Below are 25960 nucleotides of genomic sequence, written 5' to 3'. Positions count from 1 at the left end.
AAGATTAAACATTCTGAACATGCATATGCAGAATGTAAAATTTTGAATTAAATTAAATAAAAATCGGACGACTGTAACATGCAGCTGTCAAAAACGATCACAGAAATAATGAAATCATTTTTTTTAGTACAACTGAAGCTAGCAACAGTCTTTACAAATTTAACGTGGTGTTACTTATATTGATAGTTTGATTGATTATTTCTTTTGACTGCAAGGGTACTTCCTTTCTTGTTTTATCTACTTTTAAAAATTCGTTATGAACTTAAGACCGTTCACACTGGCAGCAAGAATCGATTATATATCGATATCCGATAAAGTAAAAAAATCGATGCGCGTCCATCTCTGATTTTTAGAATTTTGTTTATGTTTTAATTTTTCTCCGCTGACTTGAAATAAAATAATTCACCAAGATGTCGTATATGCTCCCGCATTTGCACAATGGCTGGCAGGTGGACCAGGCCATTCTCTCCGAGGAGGACCGTGTGGTTGTGAGTAATCAGTGGCGGGCGAAAGAGCCGCTGCACTTGGTCATTCTTCCGACACGGGTAACAACATGGTTGCTCCTCCAGGTTATACGCTTCGGCCACGATTGGGACCCCGCCTGCATGAAAATGGACGAAGTGATGTACAGCATCGCCGAGAAGGTGAAAAACTTCGCGGTCATCTACCTGGTGGACATCACCGAGGTGCCGGACTTCAACAAGATGTACGAGTTGTACGATCCCTGCACGGTGATGTTCTTCTTCCGCAACAAGCACATCATGATCGATCTGGGCACGGGCAACAACAACAAGATCAACTGGCCCCTGGAGGATAAGCAGGAGATGATCGACATAGTGGAAACGGTGTACAGAGGTGCCCGCAAGGGCCGGGGTCTGGTCGTCTCGCCGAAGGACTACTCCACGAAGTACAGATACTAAAGTGGGCACATCCCCGCTACCCTAGGTTAATGTCTCCCATTTAGGCCCAACAAATTGATGATCCCAAATAGAAGCGACTGTCTCTTGGCAACTTGTGTATATGTATTTTCTTCTGGTTTATTTTTCACTTGTCACATTTCTCATTAATATCGCTAACATGTACATCAATTTTCTTTGTTTTTCATATATATAACATTTAACTAAGTTTGTTCTTTAATAGCTCATACTTTTTAAAAATTTTAATCCATTCTTTAAAGTAATCTTGCATATTTAATTCTGTTTTTGCGCGTTAGGAGTACACATATTTGTTTTTAATTTCGAATTGCTTTCGTTTACCAATTTGATCAATTATGCTTTGAGTTTAGCTAGAGGTACATATAGACATCGACTTTATAAACATTATGGAAATCAGGTCGGACTAAGAGGGGGGTGGGTGTTAGTACAAAAGTATAAAAGAAAACATCGCAACGAAAGGGGGATAGGGGGAGGAAGGAGACTTATCTAGTAAAAACACTAAGTACTCGTATTCGAAGTTCTCGAACTGAATGCTCTACGCATTGGCGTCGATTTCCAAACTTTGTCTTCAACATTGTTATTGTTCATTTAATACAACAGCTCAGTTTTATTACAGATTTATTATGCTTAGGTTTAACAATTGGTTCCGCTACTCTTTGACTTACACAAGCTAGGTTTGCTCATTGGTTTCATTAAATATAGGTATGTATATTTATCTACGTAATTAGTTATATGTATATTTTTGCTCGTTTGAAACAAATCAACGCTACAATTACAATATTTTCGAATTTTCATTTACTCTTACGTTCTTCAGCAGATAACCAACAATTAAATGTTTTGTTTTTTGGGGGGCTTTCTTTTGATATACCATTTGCATTTCTTAGGCGCCATTCGAGTTGATCTCGTCGTACAAAATACTTACTAGTATTAAAAAATATTCAAATAGGGCTCGATTTATACATGTGTGGTGTATATAAATATGTACTTATGCATAGGAAAGGTACAAATCAGGCTCAGGCTGAGGCTCAGGCGTGTGAGAAAGTCTCTAGGGGGCTGGGGCACCTCAAAATGCAGCTCTATTATCATACTATCTTGCGTTTCGACCACTAATTCTGTATTTTGATTTGAACAATACAAGTTATTTGATTTAGTTCCCGTTTCGTCTGTATTCCTTTCCTTGGCTTTAGCTTTTCATAGAAAAATAGAGATGCGTAGGTGGGATGAGTTAGGAAATTGTTTACATATATGTTCTGTTTTTTTTTCTTCAATTTTTATATTCTGTTTGTAACTCTACATGCTGACAACAACTCTATTTTAATTTCCAACAATTCATGTTCGAAAAGGCAGGAGCGGGAAATGCGAAAACGTTCCTAGAAAGTCTGCAACTTGAGTCTAGCTACGCGTAAAGGACATTCAGGCATCTTCGGACGGACCTTTCCAGGTCCTAAGGTCTTCTGTCAGAGTACATCTGTTGCAAGGATAACACGATCGACTTGTCTCGGAGTTGTTGTGCAATCTATAAAATTTCTAAATTACAATACTTTAAGTATTTGGCTGCTGTTTAAGACACTAGAAGAGTTTTCATTCCGTAATAGGGAGAGGGTGAGAGCTAGAGATAGAAAGACCGATCGGTATATGCATTCTGGCGGCTGGCGATATACCTATAGAAATATACAAATCTCCTGCTCAGTATAGGGCCGCATACAAATGTATACATTCGTATGCCTGCACTCTTGCTTCATAGACAAAGTGTGAAAAATAAATCCGAGTATCACTACTTAACGTTTAGAGTTCTATTAACAATAATAGACAACAGTCTCTAAGTACGAATACGTTGTTGTTCATGTTGCTGTTCATTACTCTCTTCATGGTTAGTAGGCATGTACTACTGTAACTCCTTATGCCAAACATATGTTTTGGCTAAATGCGCTTAAGCTAGTCCTCCTTATCTAAGCCTAAATACTCGACAATACTCGCGATTCATAGTTCCGGGTCCGCAGCAACCCAGGAAGTTGGTTGCCGGACCATACGACTACCGATTACAGTGAAAACTCCCCTGAAACTCCCCTTCTGATCCTAAGGGATAGAATCAACGGGGGATAACAAAGATATAGGGAGCTTTCACTGTAGATCCCATTACCATGCGTTCAAAGTCAGTTGCTAAGCTCTTAAATAGTGGCCCGGCCCAGGGAACTGCCTTCGTTGGAGCAGTGGAAACCAGCTGGGCTAGAAGAGTGTCTCCTTGGACCATTTCCGGGAAGTGCCGGGCAGGCTGGGATCGCGCTTCTCACCGCTGTCCCGCTCCAAGTGGGCCTGGTGCTCCAACTGATGCTCGTCATCCTCCTCGTTGGGCAGCCGGATTAGGGGAAGCTCTAGCATGACGGCGGGTGTCGCAGTCGTTGTGGTTGCAGCAGTGCCTCCACTCTCACAGCTCAGGTTGGCGGCACTCCGGCTGATCCCGCTTGTGGAAGCCGGAGCTGGAGCCGATCCCTTGCGCAGGATCAGATCCTTGAGGGAGGCGGGCATGCAGATGCTCTGCTGCCGGGTGGCTATCACCGAGTCGGACACGGACGAGGGGCAGGGATCGTGCACCAGCCGGGTGGCGTTCGTTGGCAGTTGAGCTGGCTGCTGTGTGGCTTGTGAGGCGGCGGCGTTATTGTCCATCCGGCTGGTCAGAACGGGAACGGAAATGGGAATGGGACTGGGCGTGGAGCGGCCCATGCTGATCACCGTGTTGAGGCTGCTGTACTGCGTGTGTGTGGCGGACTCTGCTCCACCGCCACCACCTCCAAGTGCTGCTCCCGAGGCCTCCACCAATCCCAGCTCGGTGTTCAGCGTGGAACAGGTGTCCTCCTCCGTGGTGGTGGTCGTTGTGGTCGTCGTCGTAGTCTGCGGATCACTGTATTGCTGCAGGAGGGGTCCTCGCCTGGGAGGACTCTGACTCACCACTGCCCCAAAGTGGGTTTCCAGCGGTGGCGCCTCCGACTGGATGGGCAAGCCCATGTGGAACTGTTGCAGCTGCAGGGGCTGATTGATAAGGGCCACCCGATCGCTGGTAGTGACGCTGATGGTGCGATGCCTTTGGAGCAGCGGTCTCCGTGGCCGGGCACCACCACCACCACCACCTCCCCCAGTCAAGGCTGCACCTGTCAAACCCCCCGTGGGCACCGAACTCAGACTCATCCGCTTCGCGGGCATGCCGAGCAGCAGAGGATTGGGCTTCCCCTCACCACCAGCCCGGATTGAGGCGGCCTGTGCTTGAGCCTGAGCCTGAGCCTGAGCCTGGGCTGCAGCCTCCTGCTCCTCGCTGTCGCTGCTCAGCTGCTGCATATCATCGTCCGTGTCCGCCGGACTCTCCAGCCCAAAAACCGAGTCCTCGTCCAAGGAGCGCAGATCGGAATCGGGACACTCCAGTGAGGAGATCTTGAAGGAACTTAATGAAGCCAATGGCGCACGCTTCTCCGGATTGTTATTGCCCATCAGTGCAGCCGGCAGTTTGTTGGACACGGAAATGGTGGCCAGGCTGGCGCTTCCAGCGCTACCGGCGCCATTCAACCGCTCCAGACTCACCGGAGTGCTGTCCACACTGATGCTACTGGAACTGGCCGCCGTGCCTGCTACTCCAGTCGGAGCAGCTGCATTCGCCGTATACGGAAAGCTGTTGTTGTTGCTCTCGTTGCGCTGCAGCTCCACCAGGGTCAGCTTCCGCCGGACACCCAGACGCAGCTCCTCGGAGGGCGAGTCGCAAAAGTGGAACGCCTGGTGGGCACTGGTGGGCGGGGCCGACTGCACTGGCTTGGGCAGAGGCAGGGCCAAGGCCAGGTCTACGGAGCTCTCCTGGTTGTACGGATAGACATCCACGGTGTCCGCACTGATCGAGTGGATCTGCTGCTTCCGACCAGCCTGCGCACTATCCGGATCGTAGGACACAATGCTGTGCTTCCGCTTGATGTTCGTAGCACTCAGGTTGGAGGTCCTCGATCCGTTTCCCGAAGCGGAGCCCGTGCCCGATCCCTCGTGGACACTCCGCTCCGAAGGACAGGGCGAGGCCTTGGGTGTCGGCTGGATCACCTGGATGTCCGGGTAGTAGTAGTCCCAGTTCTCGATGCTCGATGTCCGCGAGGCAGTCGATAGCTTCCTCTGCAGCGTCGTCGGCAGGTTGCCCATGCAACCGGCCATGTAGGCGGAGGTGCGCCGCTCCAGGTAGGAGCTATCCGTGCTGCAGCAGGTCATGGCACTGCTCCGGCGAGAGTCGTGACCCTGTTGGGATACAAGATAGTTTCCTTGAAGGATAGTTCCCGGATTTTGGAGACGCTACGCTATTCCACTTTCACTCACCGCCATGGGTACGGACAGAAATCCCGGCTTGCTGCGCGTGGAGTCAGTCCTCTGGTGCTGATGATCATCGCGCCCATCCGTGGTACCTGGCTGCATATACTCCTCCGCCTCCAGTTCGTCCTCCGTCTCCACGAAATAGTCGTCGGTGCCAAAGCTGCCGCCCATGGGATAGTTGCTGAAGATGCGCGACGACTCCGAGCCACTCTTGCGACGTCCCACATGACCGGAACCAGGTCCTCCTCCTCCGGACATTGAGGAGTAGGAGAAGCGCCGTGGCGGCTCCAGCAGATAGCTATAGCCCACGGGAACACCCACGCCAACGCCACCTAAAACAAGGCATATAATGGATTTTCACTTAGCCAGTTTGGATTTCTTTCGAAGGACTTACCCATCGAACCGCAGCGATATCCCCGATTCAGCAGCGGCGGAGCACTGACATTGCCCAGCGAGAGCATCCGCTGTCGTCGGTAGACCATCGCATCATACTCATCCGGATAAATGGACATGCCCGTGGCCACGATGGCGTCGTGGATCTCGCGCTCTTCCTCCTCCTGCATGCACACCGCCGCCACTGCCGCCATTTTGGGATCCTTGAGGACCTTCAGCGTCTCGTTGCTGCTGCTGCGACTCTTCCAGACGATCAGGAAGACCATCAGGCCGAAGAAGCCGCCCAAAGTGGCCGCGATCCTGACGCCCGTCATCACGTCATAGGTGGCGAAGAACTCCTCCCGAATCCTTGCCCGCTCCGCCGCATTTTCCGCCTCCGTCAGATTCCGCTCGCCCGGAGGCAGCAGCGGCATGTAGGGCGTGGCCGTGACATGGGCGTGGGCGGGTGCTGTGGGCTTGGCAGTGTTGCTGTGGTAGCTGTTGTTGCTGCTGCTGCTGTGGTTGGAAAGCGCCGCCGGTGTCGGTGATGGCGGTGGATTCTCATGGAGGACATCGGGACTCGTGTCAATGAGAGCCGCTGCTTGGGGTCTGTTGCTGCTGCTGTTGATGTTGCTGTTGCTGGCGGCACGACGGGCAATGCGTTGCTGCTGTTGCTGTTCCTGATGTTGCAACTGATGATGTTGCTGCTGCTGCTGCTGCTGCTGCTTGGTATGTTGCTGACTTCCCCCCTGCGGCTGATGTTGCTCCTGTCGCTGATGCTGCTCCTGCTGCTGATGCTGCTCCTCTTGTTGCTGCGTGGCGCCTGTGGCATGACTTGGATTGACAGATGTTGCTCCTGTGCTTGCACTAGTTGCTGTTGTTGCTCTGGCGGGCGTTGCTGCAGACGACGAGGCACGTCGTGAAAGTTTGGCCATCTCTATTCAAACATTTTCTGCAATACAAATAATTAATAAAAAGCCATTAGATCATACTGTTTCATGCTTATAATTAGTTAATTAAAAAAAAGAAAAGAAAAAAAGAGCCGCATATCCAGTATGCCATTGATTAATCGAGCTTATCATTTTAAATAAGATTATAATATATAATGCTATCTAATCGCTGCTTCCACGGGCTTTAGTCGCTGAAAGCTTTAAAAGAAACCGTTTCGACCAAAATTCAGACAGTCTTGGCAAAATGTTTTTAAAGTTTACTGTACTCTGTGTCCTTTTGGGACTAGTTTCCCTGTCTGCGGGATACGTGATAACTCCAAACATTGTCGATGGTGAGATAAGGAATTGATGTACTTCGGTTTTACTTATCGCTCACATTTTACGTAGGAGTTCCTGAATCCCTGGATATAGCGACAGCTCCTTTCATAAAAATTGGAGAAAATTATTACTTAATTGAAACAAAGCGCGCTAATTGGTTTGATGCTTTCGAATCTTGTAGGCAAAAGGAAGCTGATTTGGTAGCGTTTGAAAGCTTAGAGGAATTGCAACTTGTATCCCAATACATTATTAACAACAATTTGACTGCATTCTATTGGACTTCGGGCACTGACTTGGCCAAACAGGATGAACACGTTTGGTTTTCGAGTGGACAACCCGTGGCTTCGGATTTATGGCGCGAAGGAGAGCCAAATAATGCAAATGATGAGGAACACTGTGATGACCTTAAAATCCAACCCGAGAGAGGTGTGGGTCTAAATGACAAGAAATGCTCTATCAAAGGCCCCTACATTTGCAAGGCACCCCAGCCGAAAACAGCTTCCTTTATCGTGTGGTAGACTTATCGAGATTGGATTGTGACTCCCAACACCTACCAATAGAAGAAACCTTGAAATACATTATAAAAAAGGAGTCTTGAAATTGATTAAACAAAGTTCTAGATGAATTTCAGTAATAGCTGCGACATTTGCCTCCAATACTAATACCACAAATAACCGAAAACTTGAATGATCTTTATACCAAGGAAAGTGAAAGCTTGTTCAGTTATATTATTTATAATACTTGATTTGATTTCTTATCTACCATAACATGTTGTAACGACTTGCAGCATGCTCACATATCGAATGCACACTGTACTCATTGTTATTCCCTAATAAAAGTACAAACACGGTTAGGTGACCACTCCTGAGTGGTAAGCTTTAATGAACGATAAAGGTTGTAGCTTTAAATACCACTTAATTCTTTGAAGTTTCAGTGAACTAATCCTTTTTTTATTTATCTTATCGCTTGGCATGATGAAATCATATTTTGATCACGAATTCGATATAAAAGAGTCGCACTGAACCAGTGTTTTTATAGTAGTTACAAAATGTGGATGAAGTGTACTAACTTGTGTGCCTTTCTGGCAATACTTTCCCTGTCCGGAGCCTACAAGATAACATCGAATGTGATTGATGGTACGATTTTTTCTCCAGGAGTGTTCTTGTAAACCAATTTTTGTGTGCTCCAACTAGGTGTTCCTGGGTTCCTGAATATAACCACAGCTCCATTTATAAAGATCGGCTCCAACTACTACTTAATTGAAAGTAAGGAAGTTAATTGGTTTGATGCCTCCGAGTCTTGTAACCAAATGGAAGCTGATTTGGTAGCGTTTGAAAGCTTAGAGGAGTTGCAACTTGTGTCTCAATACATTATTGATAACGATATAACCACAATTCTATGGACTTCGGGAACTGATTTGGCCAAACAAGATAGGCACGTTTGGTTTTCCAATGGAAGGCCCGTGGCTTCAAATCTACGGCGCAAAGGAGAGCCAAATAATGCAGGCGGTGTGGAACACTGCGATGAGCTTAACATCCAAGTGAATTTAGGTATGGGTCTAAACGACAGGAGGTGCGAGTTTTTAAATGGATACATTTGCAAGGCACGCCAGCCAAAAACAGCTTCATTCATCGTGTGGTAGATTATATTTAGAGTTTTGTTTGTGATTCCAAATATCTATCAATAAAATGACCTCCGATATTACGCTGTGGTTTTTATATTTTTAATAAGGTCAATGAAACCGGCCATTACCAATATTAACAAGAAACGAAGTTTGTATACCCAAAGACATAATCAACTTAAGTAACACCATGTTACATTTTTAGGGATGGTTGCTAGCTAGTTGATACTAATAGAAAATGCATTTACCTAAAACTACAAACTCGTTCCTATCAAAAGATTCCCAAGTCCTCTATCCTTCCAAGTGACAGAACATCAAGTTTCAATTGTTCGACTCACTGAATACATCACTGGCGTTTGTTCCTTGCGGCCACTTGCCACATCTCCGCTTATTTGCTGAGCAAACTGTGGCAGCTTGATGCTCCTGCTCTGGACCTGGCTAACTGCCCATGAAAGTGTTAGTCACGAACAAATTGGCCATACAATATCGACGTGACTGCCATTCCAGCCAGCTGCGAGCTGCTGCTGCAAATGGGCCAATGAAATTAACGGATATCCACTTGCGGCGGAAGTGTGGGATCTGAATAGCTGCATAAACTGTGTGGTATAACTTTTAATTTTTTTGACTTTAGAGGGGATAAAATTGGTCGGATAGGACTGCACATAATTTCCAGCTACTTCAATTTCCCTTGGCGTATCAAAAATTGATTGAGAATATGTTACTGATTGATGATGGGAAATCGAATGTTGAAAAAGCATGCTCAACGTCGTATAAATTTCCAAGGACACCCCCTAGGAATGTTCTCGACCACGCTTCAACACCTTTTTCCTTTTAGGAGTAGCATAATGCCTCATTCCTCAACCCTTTCACGCCCTTAACCCATTAAAAAGCCATAAACCCATCCTCATTTCTGGGCGCATTCTTCGCCGGCTCCTCAAACTTTTTAATTGTTTTCAGCGCTTTAGCTCTCTTTTGCAGCCACCCGTTCTCTAGGCTGCATTCCCGTGGGAAAATAACTTGGTAAATTTTTAACATTTTGTTGAAATGAGTAAATTAAGGCGTTACAGACGCAGGCACACAGAATATGGTGGATACACAGTAAATAATCTTCATGTAATTCAAAACAATTTAACACTTTTCTTGTCAAAAATATTATAAACTTATAATAAGACTAAAGTCTTTCTGGCATACCGTACAAAAACAAAACCAAAATTAAAAACAAAACATTTTATTTAATATCAAAGCAAAAATGAGATTATAAAATTAAAGCCTTTGTTTTATTTTAATTTTTTATGTGTAAATCCTTTTTTTTTTAATTTTTTAGGGTATTAAAAAATAATAATATAAAAATACTTGTAAATCTCAAATATATCTTATTTTTTTGTGTGTAAAAACCTGCCCGCTGCAGCTCCTTTCGGCGGCATCCTTGGATTTTCAACAAGTTGCACGCTCAATAATTCAGAAGGACACTGTAGCCTGTTGCCTTTGTGTGCGAGTGAGTGTGTGTGGCCATTGTCCATTGTCATTGGCAGCCAGCTGGCCAGCTCCTGCTCCTCCACATCCTGCTAATCTTGCCCTGCTCCTCCGTCTTTTCCCCCCTCTCAGCCACCATATAATTGTTCGTTTTGTATTGACAGTCGCGCAATTGCGGAGCTCTGCTCTGCTGAATCTTTCTATCCGAGTTGTTCTTTCCTTCCCCCGGATTTTTCGTATTTTTGTTTTACATAGCTCTGTGCATGTCCTGGCAAACGCTGTGTCCTGCCAAGGACAACGGCAGTCAGTCAGGGAGCGAAATGATTATTGCAAAAGTTTTCGTCTAACACTCGCATACCACCTCAAGCGCCGGCTACCTTGGCTGATTCGGCTTTCCATTTCCCATTTTCCTGCTAGCCTCCGCCCAGCTTTCCCGCGTTTTCCGCTCCTCAGCCTGTCGGGCAAACAGGAAAGTTTTAATGGCTATTATACATTGGCCATCATTCGTGTCCAACTTCCGTGTGCAAATAATGAGGGGAAAAAATGTAAAACACAATTTGCAGTCTAAGCAGTTTGGAGTGATTTTTAATGGCCCCACAGTTGGCGGATTCTTTTCCCAGGCAATTCTTTTTGAATTCCACTAATGGCTGCGAAATTTGTCTTTTCTACTTTTCCAAACGAACGAGAAAGTTTGAAATGAACTTTATGCCAGGAAAATGAAAAGCTGTCTTAATTATATTATTTATAAGCTCATCGATCATATTGTGACATAACGACCGTTTTCGTTAACTTAATTCCTTAAAAACTCACTAAAAAAATGCCTTCCTAACCCAAAAAACGTGAAATGTTTGAAAAAAGCTAGCATGTAAAATCGTTTATTTTAGAGCTTACGAATAATATTTTTTTAATTGCCAGTAAAAATAAAATTGAGTGACTTAAGACAAGCCTACCGCACTTCAAACACCTAGGCTCATCCCTACATGACAACGAATAACAAACACTTCTAACGAGCTTATAAAAGCGTAAAAGCTCATTTCAAATATTATGCATAGAAGCGACCTGCCCCAAACAAATTAATATTAAAATATTATTATATAAATCACAAAATTATTCAAGCCAAGGAACTATTCGAGTTAGTGTGCACGCAGAAAACAAAATAACCAACAAAGGATTCAAATTACCTACAATTTTAGAGATCCTGACCAAAAGCAAGATAAAGATGACTTAAACAATTTTGAACCAACAAATTATTTTGTACTTAAGAAAAATGTATGTGGAATATAATTTATTTTTATTTTTAATAAAAGGTACCAAGCCTAATATAATTTTTACATATGCCTCAAAGTGGGACCTTTGGACTTATTAAAAATAATGTTGAATTTAATTTTTTCAATAGCCTAGCACCAAAGTTTAAGTCTATTTACAATTTTTTCTGTGTGTAACCCCTACCTTCATCATATTTCTGGCACGGATTAGTTATAAAAGGGACGCATTGAACAAGTATATTTTTAGTATTTACAAGATGGGGTTGAAGTATACGAGCTTGTGTGCGTTCTTGGCAGTACTTTCCCGGTCTGGAGCCCACAATATAACACCGAATATTAATATTGGTAAGATTGTGTAACCAGGAGTGGTATCGCTGACAATATGTTGCGTATTTTTAGGTGTTTCTGGTGTTCTGGATGAACCTACAGATCCATTCCGAAAGATCGGTTCTAATTATTACGTAATTGAACCCAAACGGGTAAATTGGTATTCTGCCTTTGCGTCATGTCGACGAATAAAGGCTCAGTTAGTGGCGTTTGAAAACATTGAAGAGTTGAAACTGGTTACAAAATACATTATTGATAACAAATTGACAAAGGACGCCCGATTGTGGACTTCTGGCAATGGCCTGGCCGCGTCCAAAAAACATGTTTGGTTTTCGAATGGTCGAGCCGTGCCTTCGGGATTATTCGAAAAGGGAGAGCCTAATAATCAGGACAATAAGGAGAACTGCGATGAGCTAAGATTGAACAAAGAAGCTCTAAATGACAGAAGGTGCTACATTGGACTTGGCTATATTTGCAAGGCACCGCAGCCGAAAACAGCGACTTTTACAATATGGTAGAGTATTGAGATTTTGAATGAATAAGTTTTAACATTTGATCATTGCAAAGATAGTTTCTCTTTGTAAAAATTAATGTTATAAAAATGTACATGCATATATATAAATATTGGAAAAAGAAAAGGTTTATTATAAATACCGAAACAGACATAAGGCTAGGGCCACCCAGCGCCATCTAGCGGCTTGGAGGCGTAATGGTAAAAACAGCTGATTTTCTGCAAAACATTATTATTTCGTTATAAGTTTTTAATGAATCGTCCGTTTTCAATAATTTTTGGCAAGAAGACAGTTTTTGGTAATAACTACATAATATCCCTTAAATAAAACTCCTATAGTTTCAGGGATCTCAGCGTTATACATATATACTTAAGAAGGTTGGAAACGCTTTCTCTTACTTCTTACATACTTTCCGACCAATCTTGTATAGTCAGTCCATTTACTTTACACATAAGTAAAAATAGCTCTTTTAAAAACCAATCCAATGTACTCGTATATAAGCTTTAAAAGGGGAATTTTTCTCATGTTAAAGGAAGCAAAGTTATTGAATACTTGTAATAAGTTGCAGCTTCCGTTTTGCACACAATGGAACACGTACAAATGCTGTCTGTTCTTTTTGGGGTTGCCAAAGAAGACAAAGTGTTGAAGCCCCCATTGAGACCTATTGATGGATTAGCACATTTGGGGATTGGGTTGGCTGCTAGGCAAGGATAATTGCCTTTGGCAAGAACAAAAAAAGAAGGGCGAACAATATACGTAGAATACATTAACAATGTCCGTTCAATGAACGTGTGTATCAACGCCGTATCGATGTCAAGCTGGGTGGTTATGGGGATATAGGTTTAGGGGATAGGGTGGAAAATGAGCGGAAAATGGGGGGCTCAACGAAACCAAACAACAACAATGTGCTGCTTGTTGCGCCCCGTTGTTGTTGCACCATGATGAATGATTGCGGTTGGGCCAGCGGACAACGGACAAACATGCTGACAGGCGGACAGGCGGCCTCGACTTGAATTTGAGTACACGGTGCGTATGCGTAATGCGTGGAAGGCGTGGGCTTCTGGGGGCAAAATAATAATTCATCATGCTTGGGGCAAGTCTGGCCTATATGCAACCATGCTATATATAAAATGTATATATGGAAATCTGGAATTTTTCCTTTGGCAAATGAAATTGACGGCAAATCAATTGAAATCGTGTATAGAATATAAGCTCATACAGCAATGCCTTTGTCGAATTTTTGGGCCACCTCGAATTGAGTTTGCCTCAAGTCAGGCAACAATAAAATCAGTCATGTGAATTGAGGCGTTATGCCATAAATACAGAAGTCATAATTTAAATAGAAACGCTTTGAAATGTAACTAGCAATCTTTAATCAAACAATGGTACTGTGAAGATTTATATTTAAACAATTTAAAAAATATGTTTCTATAATAAATAAATCTATAGCCATAGGAAAATAACCTTTTAAGTCGCTTTCCCGCTCCAATGATTGGTGATTTGTTGACGATGCTGTGTTCAATCCATTGATTTTTCAACACCCTATAAATCCCTACTTAGATGCCCATCATTGTCATCACGCACACACACCCCTTCCCGAGCAACTTGAGAGTACACCCACGCTTACATTTATACGTACAAAAGGGACCGACCACATATAACAACCTAAGCGGCTTAAAGGAGCATTAGGCAAATGAAAATACTCAACGGCAAAAATGTGTGGCCGTTTTTGCGATTCGATTTGCAGTCCTCAAGCTTGGCCTTCATTTGTTATAAATTTTTTTTAATTAGCTAAAATGCCGACAAAGCTGTGGAATTGAATATTTTAAGAGCTTAACGGAGAGTGCAGGCTTTAAAGTAGCCCAAAAGAGGGGAAAAATAGAAAGTGGTTTTCTGCAAGTCTGCCTGCCTTATTAGGGTCTGCATTGTCTTTTCCAAAGTTAGCACACAATGGCGCACAGTCGTCCCAAATTATGAGAATTACGGCATTCCACAGCCGCGCCTACAGAAAGTCCTGCCCGCCACCACCTTGCCAGCCTGTTCCGCTGCTCTTCTGCAGTCCCGTAGTCCTTTAGTCCTGTACTCCTGCCCCTGAAACACAACCGTGCGCCATTTAACAAACATTCCGTTAATCTGCTACACTTGGCAGCGCCATGGCCACGAGCCTGCCTCCCACATCCGCTGCTTTATCCTGATCCTGCGCCTGTTCTCGAGCCTCCCTCAGTTATGCCAATCTGGCTACAAATTTACAAAAAGTAACAATTATTTCTCAATTGGGGCTGCCACAAAATAATTATGGCTTTTTTTTTTATTTAATTAACATCTTTATTTAATATAATCCAGGAACAGATCTAATTAAAGCCTTTAACCTAAATGTTTTCTTAAGTAAATAATCTCTTAATTATAAATTATAATTAGTTTTCAACTTGGTATATAGGACTAGTTTCAAGTAAATAATATATTCATATTAGTCACTTAGGAGCAGCCCAAAATGTCTTCTTTTGAGCCTGCGAATTGGGATAGCCCCCTGTAATCTCCGGGCTAGACGATTACGGTGGGCATTTTATGGCTTTAAAATCGCTTTTAAATATAATTTCAGTCATCTAAAAGTATGCAACGATATATAAAGTCCTTATTTTCCGCCCAAAAAAAGATCCGAAACAACAAAAGTAAAAGGCCAAACATGGAATGGCATACCTTGCTGAGCTCGTAACAAAATTTCCAATCAACTGACATTCACACCTTAAAAATTTAATTTTTGATACATTTTTGCAAAAAATGAAATTTTGACAAAATTTTTAGTTTTTGGAATCAGCCAAGAAGTAACTGCGTTCAATTATCTGGCTTGTTGGCTATTCAAAACAGTTCGTATTTTGGATATCGTACCATTTTTGGCCAAGTTAGATCAAAAAATATTTACGAAAATATCGAATTTTCGCCAAAAAATTAGATCTCTGTTTTCCGTCCAAAAAAGATCAGTATTTTGGTCGAAACATTAAAAGTAAAAACCCAAACATGGAATGAAATACCTTGCTGAGCTCGTAACAAAATTTCCAATCAACTGACATTCACACCTTAAAAATTTAATTTTTGAAAAATTTTCGCAAAAAATAACGATGCTACCCCTTGTAAAAATGTGAAAATTTGACAAAATTTTTAGTTTTTAGAATCAGCCAGGAAATATCTGCTATAAATTATTTGGCTTGTTGGCAGTCTAAAACAGTGCTTTTTCTGGAATTCGAACCATTTTTGCCAAAGTTAGAGCTAAAAGAACTTCGAAAAAAAACGAATTTTCACCAAAAAATTATTTTTTTATTTTGTATGTAATGTATCTTTTAATGCATACTTTTAGACACCTTGTATGTAATGTATCTTTTAATGCATACTTTTAGACACCTTAAAAGTAAATTGTCTATTTAAAGTGTCTTTGTAAAAGATCTCTTTAAGGATTTAAACTATTTTTGGATTCATTGCAAGAACAGCGTTTGTATTGAATAAAAACCTTTAATAAAATATAAGTGGCTTATTGAATTTGTAGTTGTTCCTAACAATCTGATACCCATTGCCAAATACCTGCAGGTGTTTTAAATGTTTGATGTGGCTTTTGGCCGTCAGCACTGGCGTTGTGTGTGTTACCTCATGCCGTAAAACTCGGCGATGTTGTCCTCGTTGTTACTGCTTATTGTTGTGCTTTTATTGTTATGGCCATGTTTTTTTCCCACTCCCGCGCCTGCTCTTTTTTGTTTGCTGTTTCATTTGGCGGCATTGTTGCCCCGCCCACGCCTCCCCACCGCCCTTCAAAATGTATACGTACGAATGCGAGTTGCCTTTGTCTTTGGGGCTAAGCGTTTTACGTTTATGATCCCAACTCAGGCGCAGACACAAAGACAGGACCCTGAAAATTCCTGACCCCGCCCACGGGCTTATGAGCCGCTTACAAATGACTTTTGAATTGCATTCCGGTTATTGCCACTCATTCGAGCGCAAATTATGCACTTAAAATACATTTTTGACACCCACAAAACGAGAGAATTGCCCCTTGAGGCGGTTGGAAAAGGGAAAATTCGATTGCCTTTCCACTCCCCCAAAATGTGTCACGTTTTGAATTTGTCCTACTTCTAATATTTGCTCAAATATTTACCAGGATTACGTGCCCGGCCTCGCCAAGAGATGTCCGGGGCCAGGAAGCCAGCGAAAACCGACCGAAGATGACTCCAGGTCGGGATGGGATCCCCAAGTCCCAGCCACTTTTCCATTTGCCACGTTAATAATTTACTGTCAACTTGTATATTTATTGCTTAATCACTCGGAAGACCACAGATAATGCGGGCAAATGTGTGTGTTTGCGTGTGGCCCGTCCATAAATCAAATTCATTTCGGCAAATGAAGTCAATTTGCAGTCAAGAGTCAATGGTAAAAGGATCAGTGCTGCCATTTTGTCTTTGGTCTTTGTAGGAAAATATGTATCTCATCCCTTTCTTGGCTTCAAAAAGGTTTATAAGCTCATATTTATTATTTTCATTTACAAATAATTGGTGTTTTCTCGTACTCTATTGCTGGCATGTAATAACTTCTAATATCCTTTTTTAGCATTCTATGACTTCACTGAATATAATATCTCAAAGCCACTCACAAAACCTCTGTTGCTTGTTGATATCAATGGGGATTATGAAGACTTATCGTTCAAGAAATCGATACAAAAGTCAATGGTAAAGGATGTTTAATCACATTTATGCCATTCTCAAGAGATATTCCGTCAGCCAATGAATACTAAATAAAATGTTTGTAAGACTTTGTTAAAGTGTTAATTAACTTGTAAAACATATAATTGTACGTGCCTAAATGTATGCTATGATATATCTTAAACTTAGAAGTACAAGAAATTCATTCAAAAAATTGGATGCATACTTTTACACATATTATAAAGTGGTTTCAAATAAATTATTTTAATAAAAATTGTACCTATATATGCATTTTTTATAGCAATGACTAAACCAGATTCAAACTACCCCTGCTTTTAATACTAATAAAGGCCATTAAGTAAAAATTCCATTTGGTGACCGCCAAGCCAGTGGCTATCCAAGTTCCGAGGCGACCTCCCCGGTGACCCCATAAAAAGAGCCATTAAGCGTCTTCTATGGTTAACCGCTTTTGGCAGCTGGCTTTGGCCGAAAGCTGGCAAAGTAGTTAAATTAACAACTAATTTAAAACAATTTTTATGTGGCAGCCGGACAAATGGCATGCCCCCCTCGCTTTTCCACTGGACAAAGTGCCATGTCACTCCGGCCGTCCAAGGACATTCGGGGCACCAACGGATGGGGGCGGTGGGTGGTGGTATGTCCTGTCATGTGAGTGGACAATGACGTCTAGACAAATTTATAACGACTGTTGTTATCCTGTCGGCGGCATTCAGCCAAGGCAACAGCAGCAGCAACATTCCGGCAATTCCATTCCACAGCGGACATTTAATTTTGACACCAGGATTGACAAATGCTGGCGGGGTTTTGGGTCAGCTGCCATGGTTGCCATCACATCGCTTGATGTGGCATTTGTGTCGGTGGAGGCAGGGGTCAATTAAATGCTCTGCGGGCCGCACTTAATTTTCCGACCACTAAGGCCAACACATGGCGTATACGTAATTTACTCTGCCACAACAAATGACATTAAGGGTGCGCTACCTACCCACTTTCGGTGGCCTTCCTTCCTGCAGACTGACACTTGACTTGTGCTTCCTGCTTGCTCTGTTCGCATATGTACATATGTGCCATCTGTATCCTTTTACAGCGGCGTTAAAGTGCCGAGCAAAGAAGTATAATGAAAGCGCCACAAAGTATGCAGCTGAAACGCACACATGCACAGGAAATAAACGTCGCTTGAGTTAACAATTACTGACACCATTAAAGTTGTTGGCTGCCAGCCCACAGCCCAACGCCCACCACCTTCAACCTTTTGTCTGGCGAAATCAGCCTTTATGTACAGGGAGAATTGCTCAAAATGGTATGATATAAATATCTATTCGTATTTTTTTTTTTTTTTTTATTTAATTAACATCTTTATTTAATATAATCCAGGAACAGATCTAATTAAAGCCTTTAACCTAAATGTTTTCTTAAGTAAATAATCTCTTAATTATAAATTATAATTAGTTTTCAACTTGGTATATAGGAGTAGATCAAATTACGACTAGTTTCAAGTAAATAATATATTCATATTAGTCTCTTAGGAGCAGCCCAAAATGTCTTCTTTTGAGCCTGCGAATTGGGATAGCCCCCTGTAATCTCCGGGCTAGACGATTACGGTGGGCAGTTAAATCTATTCGTATTACATATGCTTTTCATTTAAACAATTGGACGTAAAGCTTGTACTAGTAACTTTAAGGCGCCTAAAAGTATGCAAGACAAATTTAGTTGCATTTCCAAAATTCACTATGGCTTGATATAAAATTTATCAAGGCGTTAAGGAGTATGCAGCATTGTATCTCAAATAAAAAAACGCTTTCACCACTTATGAGAATTGAATTTATTTGTTGAACACTTTTAGATAGATTATAGATTAATAGATCCTTGTGAAATGCTTGTGCTACGAGCTCAAATTCATTTTTAAAGGTGCCTATAAGTATGCAGAATTCCACAATTACTTTTATTTTCCATGGCATACCTTCAGGCACCCTTACAAGTTTCCTTACTTTCCACACTGAAATACGTTTTTTTTGCGCTATCACATTTTTCTTGCTGTGCAGTTTTCCTGCAGCTTCATCTCCATTATCCTTAGCTCGCCTCATTGTTGCTCCTTGTCTTTGTCTTTGTGTGCCTGTGCGTTTGTGGGGGTGTCACTGTACAGTGAACACCGTGCGTCCCTGTGTTTGTGTGCTGGTGACATGTGCCTGGCACAGATTGCACATTGTCTGCAGCAGGCAGCTCACATTTTCTGTGGTCCTGCAACTTTTTTGTCCTCCAGCCGACATTCGCCGTTCTCCAACGAGCATTTTATGCAAACGACGGCAAACTTTTGCCACAATTGAGCAAATTGCTGTCCGGAAATGTGCTTTGATTCAATAGCCCGGGGCCAGGCCACCACGCCACCAGGCGCAGGACGCGTCCCAAACTTTGGTCCACCAAGTAATTTAGAAGCTCATGCGCCCCCGAAGTTGCAGTGGCCACCCAAAAGTGTATTTATCATAATGCCAATGGCTCTCGCCACTCCAAACTGCAATTTTCAGAGCGGCAGGGAACGAGGAGGCAGCTGGCGCCATTAACCCATTAAAAGCCCACAACAAGGACCGCATCACGTAGCAGCCTGAAGTCCTACACCAAGAGAAAAGTTTCAATGTTCTATGATAATATTTTGTTAAATTTGAATCTTACAGCAAATTATTTCGAGATTGCTTTATAAAATGTTATGTTTAAACGAGCATTTGAAGATTATAAAATATTATATCATCCCCAAAATATTTATGATGCTTATGGTTGTGATCAAGTATTTTTGACTTAGCATTGGATACTAACCATTGAATGCATTTTAAATATCAGTATAATTATTTTAAGCACTGCAACCCATTTTACATGATTTTCTGCGCTGTGTAGCACACTGCATCAGGTATCCGGATGGATATCGAGCGCCGCAAACACAGCACGTAGCCACTTCTGTTGAGCACGGCCAACCCGACAGATACGAACGGGCTGAGAGGGTTGGGGGGTTAGGGGGCCTAAAGGGGGTTAAAGGCGCTTCAGGGGTTGGGGCTACAGGGCAGTTAAGTACGGTCGAGCACGCACACAGGCACACACACAAAGCAGGTAGTTGCAGGTACTGCAACGTGGCCATTAAATCAGAGTTAACAACTGCCTGTTCCCCTGTGCACAATGGGTCAAATAAAAAGGAGATAAATTCCCGTGCTTATGGTGAAAATTTCCTTTTAATATTATTATCAAATCTTCAATGGATTTTCACTTATGCATAATAATTAGCCATAAAGTAGATTTTAATATAGCAACAACTACATTGCTAGATATGAGGAGTGATAGGTAAAACATTTATGAAGTTGTAAAATGCTTTTCTTATAAGAATCAGGCTTGGTTTATGCAGTACTTGATACTAATCCCATAACATTAAGAATTTATAGTTTTTTTTAGATAATTTAATTTTAGTTTTATTTTAATTATTTAATTAAAAAATCGAAACAAAGAATTAGCAAATAGAACTATAATAATCAGTACCGACAACCCTTTTGATGACGGTGTTCTTTTAAAACCGAAGTTAATTTGTTGGCAAAATTTGATCACCTAATCTTTTCTTTAGGATTTATTAATTTCGACTAGATGTAAAGCTAATATAGAGAATTTAAGCTGAACGTTAAAATTATTCGTTTAAAGAAGGTTTAGTTAGATCAAAAAAATGCTTATTCCAGCTTGATATCTCTCAAAAACTATGATAGATATTGCTTCAAATAAGATACAGAAGGCCAGCCAGCTTATGATCTGTATCCACTATGGTATTCCGAGGGCCAACTCGACGGAGCAGCCGCCGGGTGGAAGTGCTCTCAAGGATGATGCCAGCTCAGCCCGTCTTCCCCACTGTAAGCCGTTCACCTGACCTGTTTGCATTAGCCCCGCGCTCCTGGAGCAGCTGCATCCGCCAGCCGGCAGCTGTTGAAATCACGACGACGAAAAAAGATTAAACTGCGGCAACAACTTTGGCTTTATTTGCAAAAAAAAGTGCAGCGAGGAGGATGGTTGCGCGGCTGCCTGGCCAAAAAACAATTATTTGTGTAAACGGCGGAGAGGGGCGGGTTGAGTATATTTATTCTAAGGCCAGAGGCAGCCAGCCACGCCCACACCCACGCCCGCCCACAAGGACGAGGGGGAAAATAGGGAGGAAAAACAGTGACAGGCGAAATAAATTGAGGGAGGTAAATGCCAGCAGACGCCACCTAGCGGACGGTGACGGCGCAACGGCAACATATGCGGGAGCCACCTGTTGTTGCAGTTATTGCTGCCATCGCTGCACTCCTCGCACACTGCATCCGTCCCCCTCTGCCTCTGGCTTTCATTTTTGTCCCGCAGTTTTATTTCATTTCACTTTTCCATTCGCCTTGTTGCTTTCCCAACCCGGCCACCGCCCACCGCCATGAATTTCCCAGCGTTTTACCCTATTTTCCCAGCAGTTTCATCTCTTTCATTTCGTGCTGTGTTGTTTTACATTTTGTAATTGAATACTTTAAGTGATTTCTGCTTTGACTTTTCGCTGCTTAATTGACAAAAAACAACACGAGTCTAAGCAAGGGCGCATCAACTTATTTAGCCTCTGAAAAGCGTCACTTGAGCGAACTGAAAAGATTTATTTGCCAATCCGATGAAAGGGTCTTCTAAAAGATTCAGGGTCTCAAAGGACCTGGGGAATCATTTCGGCCCAGTGGCTTGTAAATAGATGAGTAATTGGTGACATTGACTTGATTTATTTGGCTGTTGGCTAGCAGGGATAAGCTGTAGAGTAAGTGAAATACATTTGAATAGAAATGTGACTAGGGTAAATAAATGAAATCCTTAGAAAATCAGAAAAGTCCTTGAATTGCTGGACCTTTAAATAAAACAAAATACAATGAGGTGCATTCTCTCCTTGAATAAGGAATGTAAAAGCTTGTAAAATTATAGTTTATTTTTAAAGACTTAAAAAATATAAAAAATATATAGTTAAAAGTTCACTATAAGTTCCAAGGCATGTTGTACAAATCACGTCAGGATCAATTGTATTACATATAGTAAATTAAATATGCAGAAAAGCAAAATAAAATATTCTAACTACGGTTTAGTTATCCTTCAATAATAAATACAAAATTCTGGAAATTCCGCAGGCAATGTCTGTAGTATGGGAATAAAAAATTGATCATAAAAAAAAACCCCTTTTGACCCCGACGTGATTTGAACACGCAACCTTCCGATCTGGAGTCGGACGCGCTACCGTTGCGCCACGGAGTCTACGAGGAAAACGCCACGCGAAACCCGAATATAACGCTTTACTGGTGATATAAGTGTGCCTAAAATTAGTACCCCTCTAAATAATGCGCCCGACTTTTCAGTTGTTGCTGTTGTTGCCGTCGACGGCCGCTCACTTTAGCCGCCCCCTCGACTTGCCCCCTCCCGCAAATTGGTTTATCTCGTTAAATTAGTAGCTTTGTGTTTGCTTCCAGCAATCGTACAACCATTGAAGACCTCGTAGCACATGTATCTATATTTGTTCTAATACACTTTTTCATATTTTACTATACTGAAAAATATATATTAATTATTTACTAGGAATATATTTATTATTAGTAAACATACGATCATAAATATAGATGTACTGTTGCGATTAGCTTTGATTAGATAAGCTGTAACGTCGACTGCGCAGCCAACATTGCTGCAGCTAAGCTTAGTTTAACCCACTTAAGTTTGGCATAATAAAAAACTGGTTTTGCAGAAGTTATAACTGCAGTTAGATCGCTGGCAACTTGTTTTGAGCACCAATAAAGTAATGGCAAACAAAAATCCATTAGGTGAATTTCTATGGCTTGACTGAATTACAGTGAACTCACATATTGTTAGACATAAAAAATGGATTTGGTTGTTAAACATAACCATAACTTAAGATACTTTCAGCACCCAAACTGGGGGTGCCATAAACTGTGAGTTATTTTAACTAAGAGTCTAGAAGTAGCATAACAAATAGTATATGTATACATACAAACAAATATGAAATGATTAATGAGTGTTAATTGAATGGCCAGTCTTTTATTGTAGCCGCTTCTCGGTGAAATTGCCATTTAAATATTCATTTCCTTATTAACAAGCGATGTACGTACCATATTATATTCATGTTTAGCCTATAGCTTAATTGTGTTTTCCTAGGCTACAGGTGAGCTTATTGGAATCTGCTGCATTAGCCCAATCACCGTGAGCAAGCAAACTAGGAAAACACAAAATAATTTAAGGCCATCTCCTTAAAGATCCCACAATTTCGTGCCGTACATTTCGGGCGCTTGAATACTCGTATTTAATTTACTCGCCAACTGGCCGAAAAAACATAAACACGCAAGCCGATTGAGATCTCCGTGAAATACCATCTGTATCCATGAAATACCAGAAAACACCTGAATTCATGGGAATACGGGCGCCTATTTATAGGCCTTGATTAGTTCGCCCCGAACTTTCCACTGCGCACTTGAATACGTTCGCTATAATTGTATTCAAGCGCAAATCCCCTAGGGAGCCACACGAGCCAACCTCCAGTTCCCCAAAAGCACCTACAGACCCCGTCCTGACGCTCGACCCCTACGGAGGTACACCCACACACTCGCCCAGAGAACCATTCATGGGGCCCACTAATAAATACTCAACAGTTGCACATTTGGAAATTCTGTGGAAAATGAGCGGCAAAAAGGGCCTGGCGAAAACAGAAACTGAAACTAAATAAAAAGCGAGATATTCGGTCGGCCTTCCAGTTTTTGTGAGTACCCTACATTTATTAAAAAAAAGAAAAACAAAAAGAAGTAAATGTTAAAAAAATACTTATTTCTAGTTTAAGGAAGAGAAATAAACGTATTTTTTCAATTTAAGTAAATGTATTAAGAATTATTCCAAATTAAAGAAATGCATCTTGTCTATAAATTTAAAATCTAATAAATATATCGTGTGAATATTGCTCTAAAAATAAATATAATATTTTTTATGATTATAATATATAGTTATTTTTTTAAATATTTTACTTTTTTGATTATTGTATATATTTTTGTTGAGATCTTTTTGAGTTTTAAGCTTTTAAAATTAAGTTATAAAAGTATAAAAAATTAATACTCTAAATACTATACACTAATAAAGGGATATCTTCACTTCGACTCCTTTATCTAAGTCTGTTCTTTCAGTTTTTCCTCATTTCAGCCGCAACTTTCCCAGCTCGTCCTTTCACAGTGCTGTCTGAAAGTGTGTGCTGCAGTATGTGTGCGGGGGTATGCCGTTTGTGTGCCTCTCCGCATCCTGATTGTTTGTATGTGAGGAGTGCACGGCAGAGCCGGCCAGGCGCTCAGATAGCTACGCAGGCATCCTGGCAGCTCCACGTGGAAAAGGAGCCGCAGCAGGAGCAGAAACCCAACATCCTGTCGCAATGTGCAAATGTGGCGAGTACAACGAGTACAGAAGGAGGAGTGGAGAGAAAGTACTCATTAATAAGTGAGCAGCACAAAGAGAGACACAAACAGGACGAGCAGGACCAACAGGAGCAGAAATCAGAGCCAGAGTCAGGCAAAAACCCAAGCTAAAAAGCTCGCATCAAATCCGAGAGTTAATGGCCGCCCGAGTTTTTTGCCCAGTTAAGTACTCCCAGCATAAGCTCTACTTAATTCGTTTAGGACAAAGCAAGTAGTTGGGCCCCCGCCCCAAAATTCGTAACCTCTAACCCAGGACCCCACTCCCATGGATCCTGGCTAGAACCTCTCTGGCTGCCAGAGTGTGACAAAAAACGAAATGGCCAAATGTGGATGGGCAACGAACCAGGGAGCATTTGTGCAAGGTCCTTCCCAGCAAGGAGACCTAAATGAAGTTACGATTAAGTTAGCTTCCGGTTGGCCATCGCATATGCAAATGTAGGATTTTATGACTTAGCCATTTTGTTGCCAAGAAAGTGGCAGAAATAAATGTCAAGGTCTTTAAGTAGTTAAAAAAAACAGTAAGGTAGTAAATATTTAAGACACAAAAGCTTATTTTTATGGATTCTTTTAAGTTTTACTTTTTTTGGCAAGCAAAATAGTTGTTAAGGTTTAAAATTAAGTAAATATAACAGCAAGGAAATACATTTTTAACAGAAGTTCTTAAGAATTATATAAAAATAGGTTTTAAAATAGAGTATTCTATATACTAAATATAATGAAAAAAATAAAATAGTTTAATCAAAAATAATAATGTTACACCATCTTATTTCATTACTTTATAAAGAAAAACGTGATAAAAAATGTATTAATATAAATAATAGAAATTGAAAAATTTTAAAAAAAATTTAATTTCCATTTCATAAATATCACTTTTATGAGATACATTTTTAAGATATCTGATTATTTTTTTCCTGTTAATCAGATAACCTGATATATTGAAGATCCAGTGCAAACAGCACACATTAAAGATCGATAAAAACCATGCTTATTTAAGATCCAGTGGATTAAAAGCACTCAAAGCCTTATGAGTTCCAACACAAATGGATGTTAAAATCGCTTTTAGCATTAACTTCGATTAAGTGTGTCCATAAAAGCTGATTAAAGGCTCCGATAGCAATTTATGGGCGAAGAAGGTTGACGCAGCCCCCGATAAGATATGGTTATGAATAGGTATTCAGATAGCCACATGGGAATAAAAAGCATATTGACAAGGAAGGTTTATTGATGGCAAAATGTGTACCCACGCGTGTATAAATAAATCATCGCTTTCTAGCCAATTTGTCTTTGATAATCCAAATCAATTTGGATCCCCAGTCAAGCACTCGCCCAACTTTGCCCATCGGAAAGCTAGGAACTTTGCCTTAACTTGGTTAAGTGCCAGGAATATTTCCCAAGGTGCCTGCGGCACTTTCGTCCTTTTGCCATCCTTTCTTGGCCAACTCGTTTGCAGCGAACATCCTGCATGTGTGGATGTGTCAACAGTGCTTTTTTAATTAACTTTACAGCATCGACGGCAGTTGCACAAACTTATTTAATTAAATTTCGCCATTGAAGCAGCTAATTAGATTTTTAAACGCCACCATTGTGCTTGTTGTTCCTGTCCTCCTGATGTAATGATGATGATGTTGTTATTTTGTTGTTCGTTACTGCCTGTTTTTACTGCCCTGCCATGCTTAACAT

The 25960-nt window shown here is 41.5% G+C and overlaps 4 protein-coding genes and 1 non-coding gene across 6 annotated transcripts in view; 3 read left to right on the top strand and 2 right to left on the bottom strand.

Moving 5' to 3' along the window:
• Positions 1-316: 316 nt before the first annotated feature.
• Positions 317-1025, top strand: LOC108027806 (thioredoxin-like protein 4A). The gene is made up of 2 exons (XM_017099385.3): positions 317-488; positions 570-1025. The coding sequence occupies exons 1-2, from the start codon at positions 411-413 to the stop codon at positions 918-920; spliced, it is 429 nt and encodes a 142-aa protein (XP_016954874.1). The 5' UTR covers positions 317-410; the 3' UTR covers positions 921-1025.
• A 511-nt stretch (positions 1026-1536) lies between these two features.
• LOC108027804 (uncharacterized) overlaps positions 1537-25960 on the bottom strand; it is a 48030-nt gene continuing 23606 nt past the window's right edge. For both annotated transcript variants that reach the window (XM_044094085.2, XM_050884910.1), the window contains 3 exons: positions 5662-6591; positions 5274-5599; positions 1537-5195 (listed from right to left, as the gene is read on the bottom strand). In XM_044094085.2, the coding sequence (XP_043950020.1) occupies positions 3162-5195; positions 5274-5599; positions 5662-6574 (3273 nt within the window). In that variant the 5' untranslated portion in view covers positions 6575-6591 and the 3' untranslated portion in view covers positions 1537-3161. The remainder of the gene's footprint in view (positions 5196-5273; positions 5600-5661; positions 6592-25960) is intronic.
• Positions 6833-7772, top strand: LOC108027642 (C-type lectin 37Da). The gene is made up of 2 exons (XM_017099159.3): positions 6833-6921; positions 6977-7772. Exons 1-2 carry the CDS (start codon positions 6834-6836, stop codon positions 7423-7425), a joined length of 537 nt encoding a protein of 178 aa, XP_016954648.2. The 5' UTR covers position 6833; the 3' UTR covers positions 7426-7772.
• Positions 7959-8611, top strand: LOC108027805 (C-type lectin 37Da-like). Its single transcript, XM_017099384.3, has 2 exons — positions 7959-8043; positions 8101-8611. The coding sequence occupies exons 1-2, from the start codon at positions 7962-7964 to the stop codon at positions 8547-8549; spliced, it is 531 nt and encodes a 176-aa protein (XP_016954873.2). The 5' UTR covers positions 7959-7961; the 3' UTR covers positions 8550-8611.
• Trnaw-cca (transfer RNA tryptophan (anticodon CCA)) lies at positions 22005-22076 on the bottom strand. The gene has a single exon. It is a non-coding gene; the product is annotated as a tRNA-Trp (tRNA).

Source organism: Drosophila biarmipes, chromosome 2L, assembly GCF_025231255.1.
Source record: "Drosophila biarmipes strain raj3 chromosome 2L, RU_DBia_V1.1, whole genome shotgun sequence".
Taxonomy (NCBI): domain Eukaryota; kingdom Metazoa; phylum Arthropoda; class Insecta; order Diptera; family Drosophilidae; genus Drosophila; species Drosophila biarmipes.
Note: the sequence above shows the minus strand (reverse complement) of the source record. Positions and strands in the feature narration are given on the sequence as shown.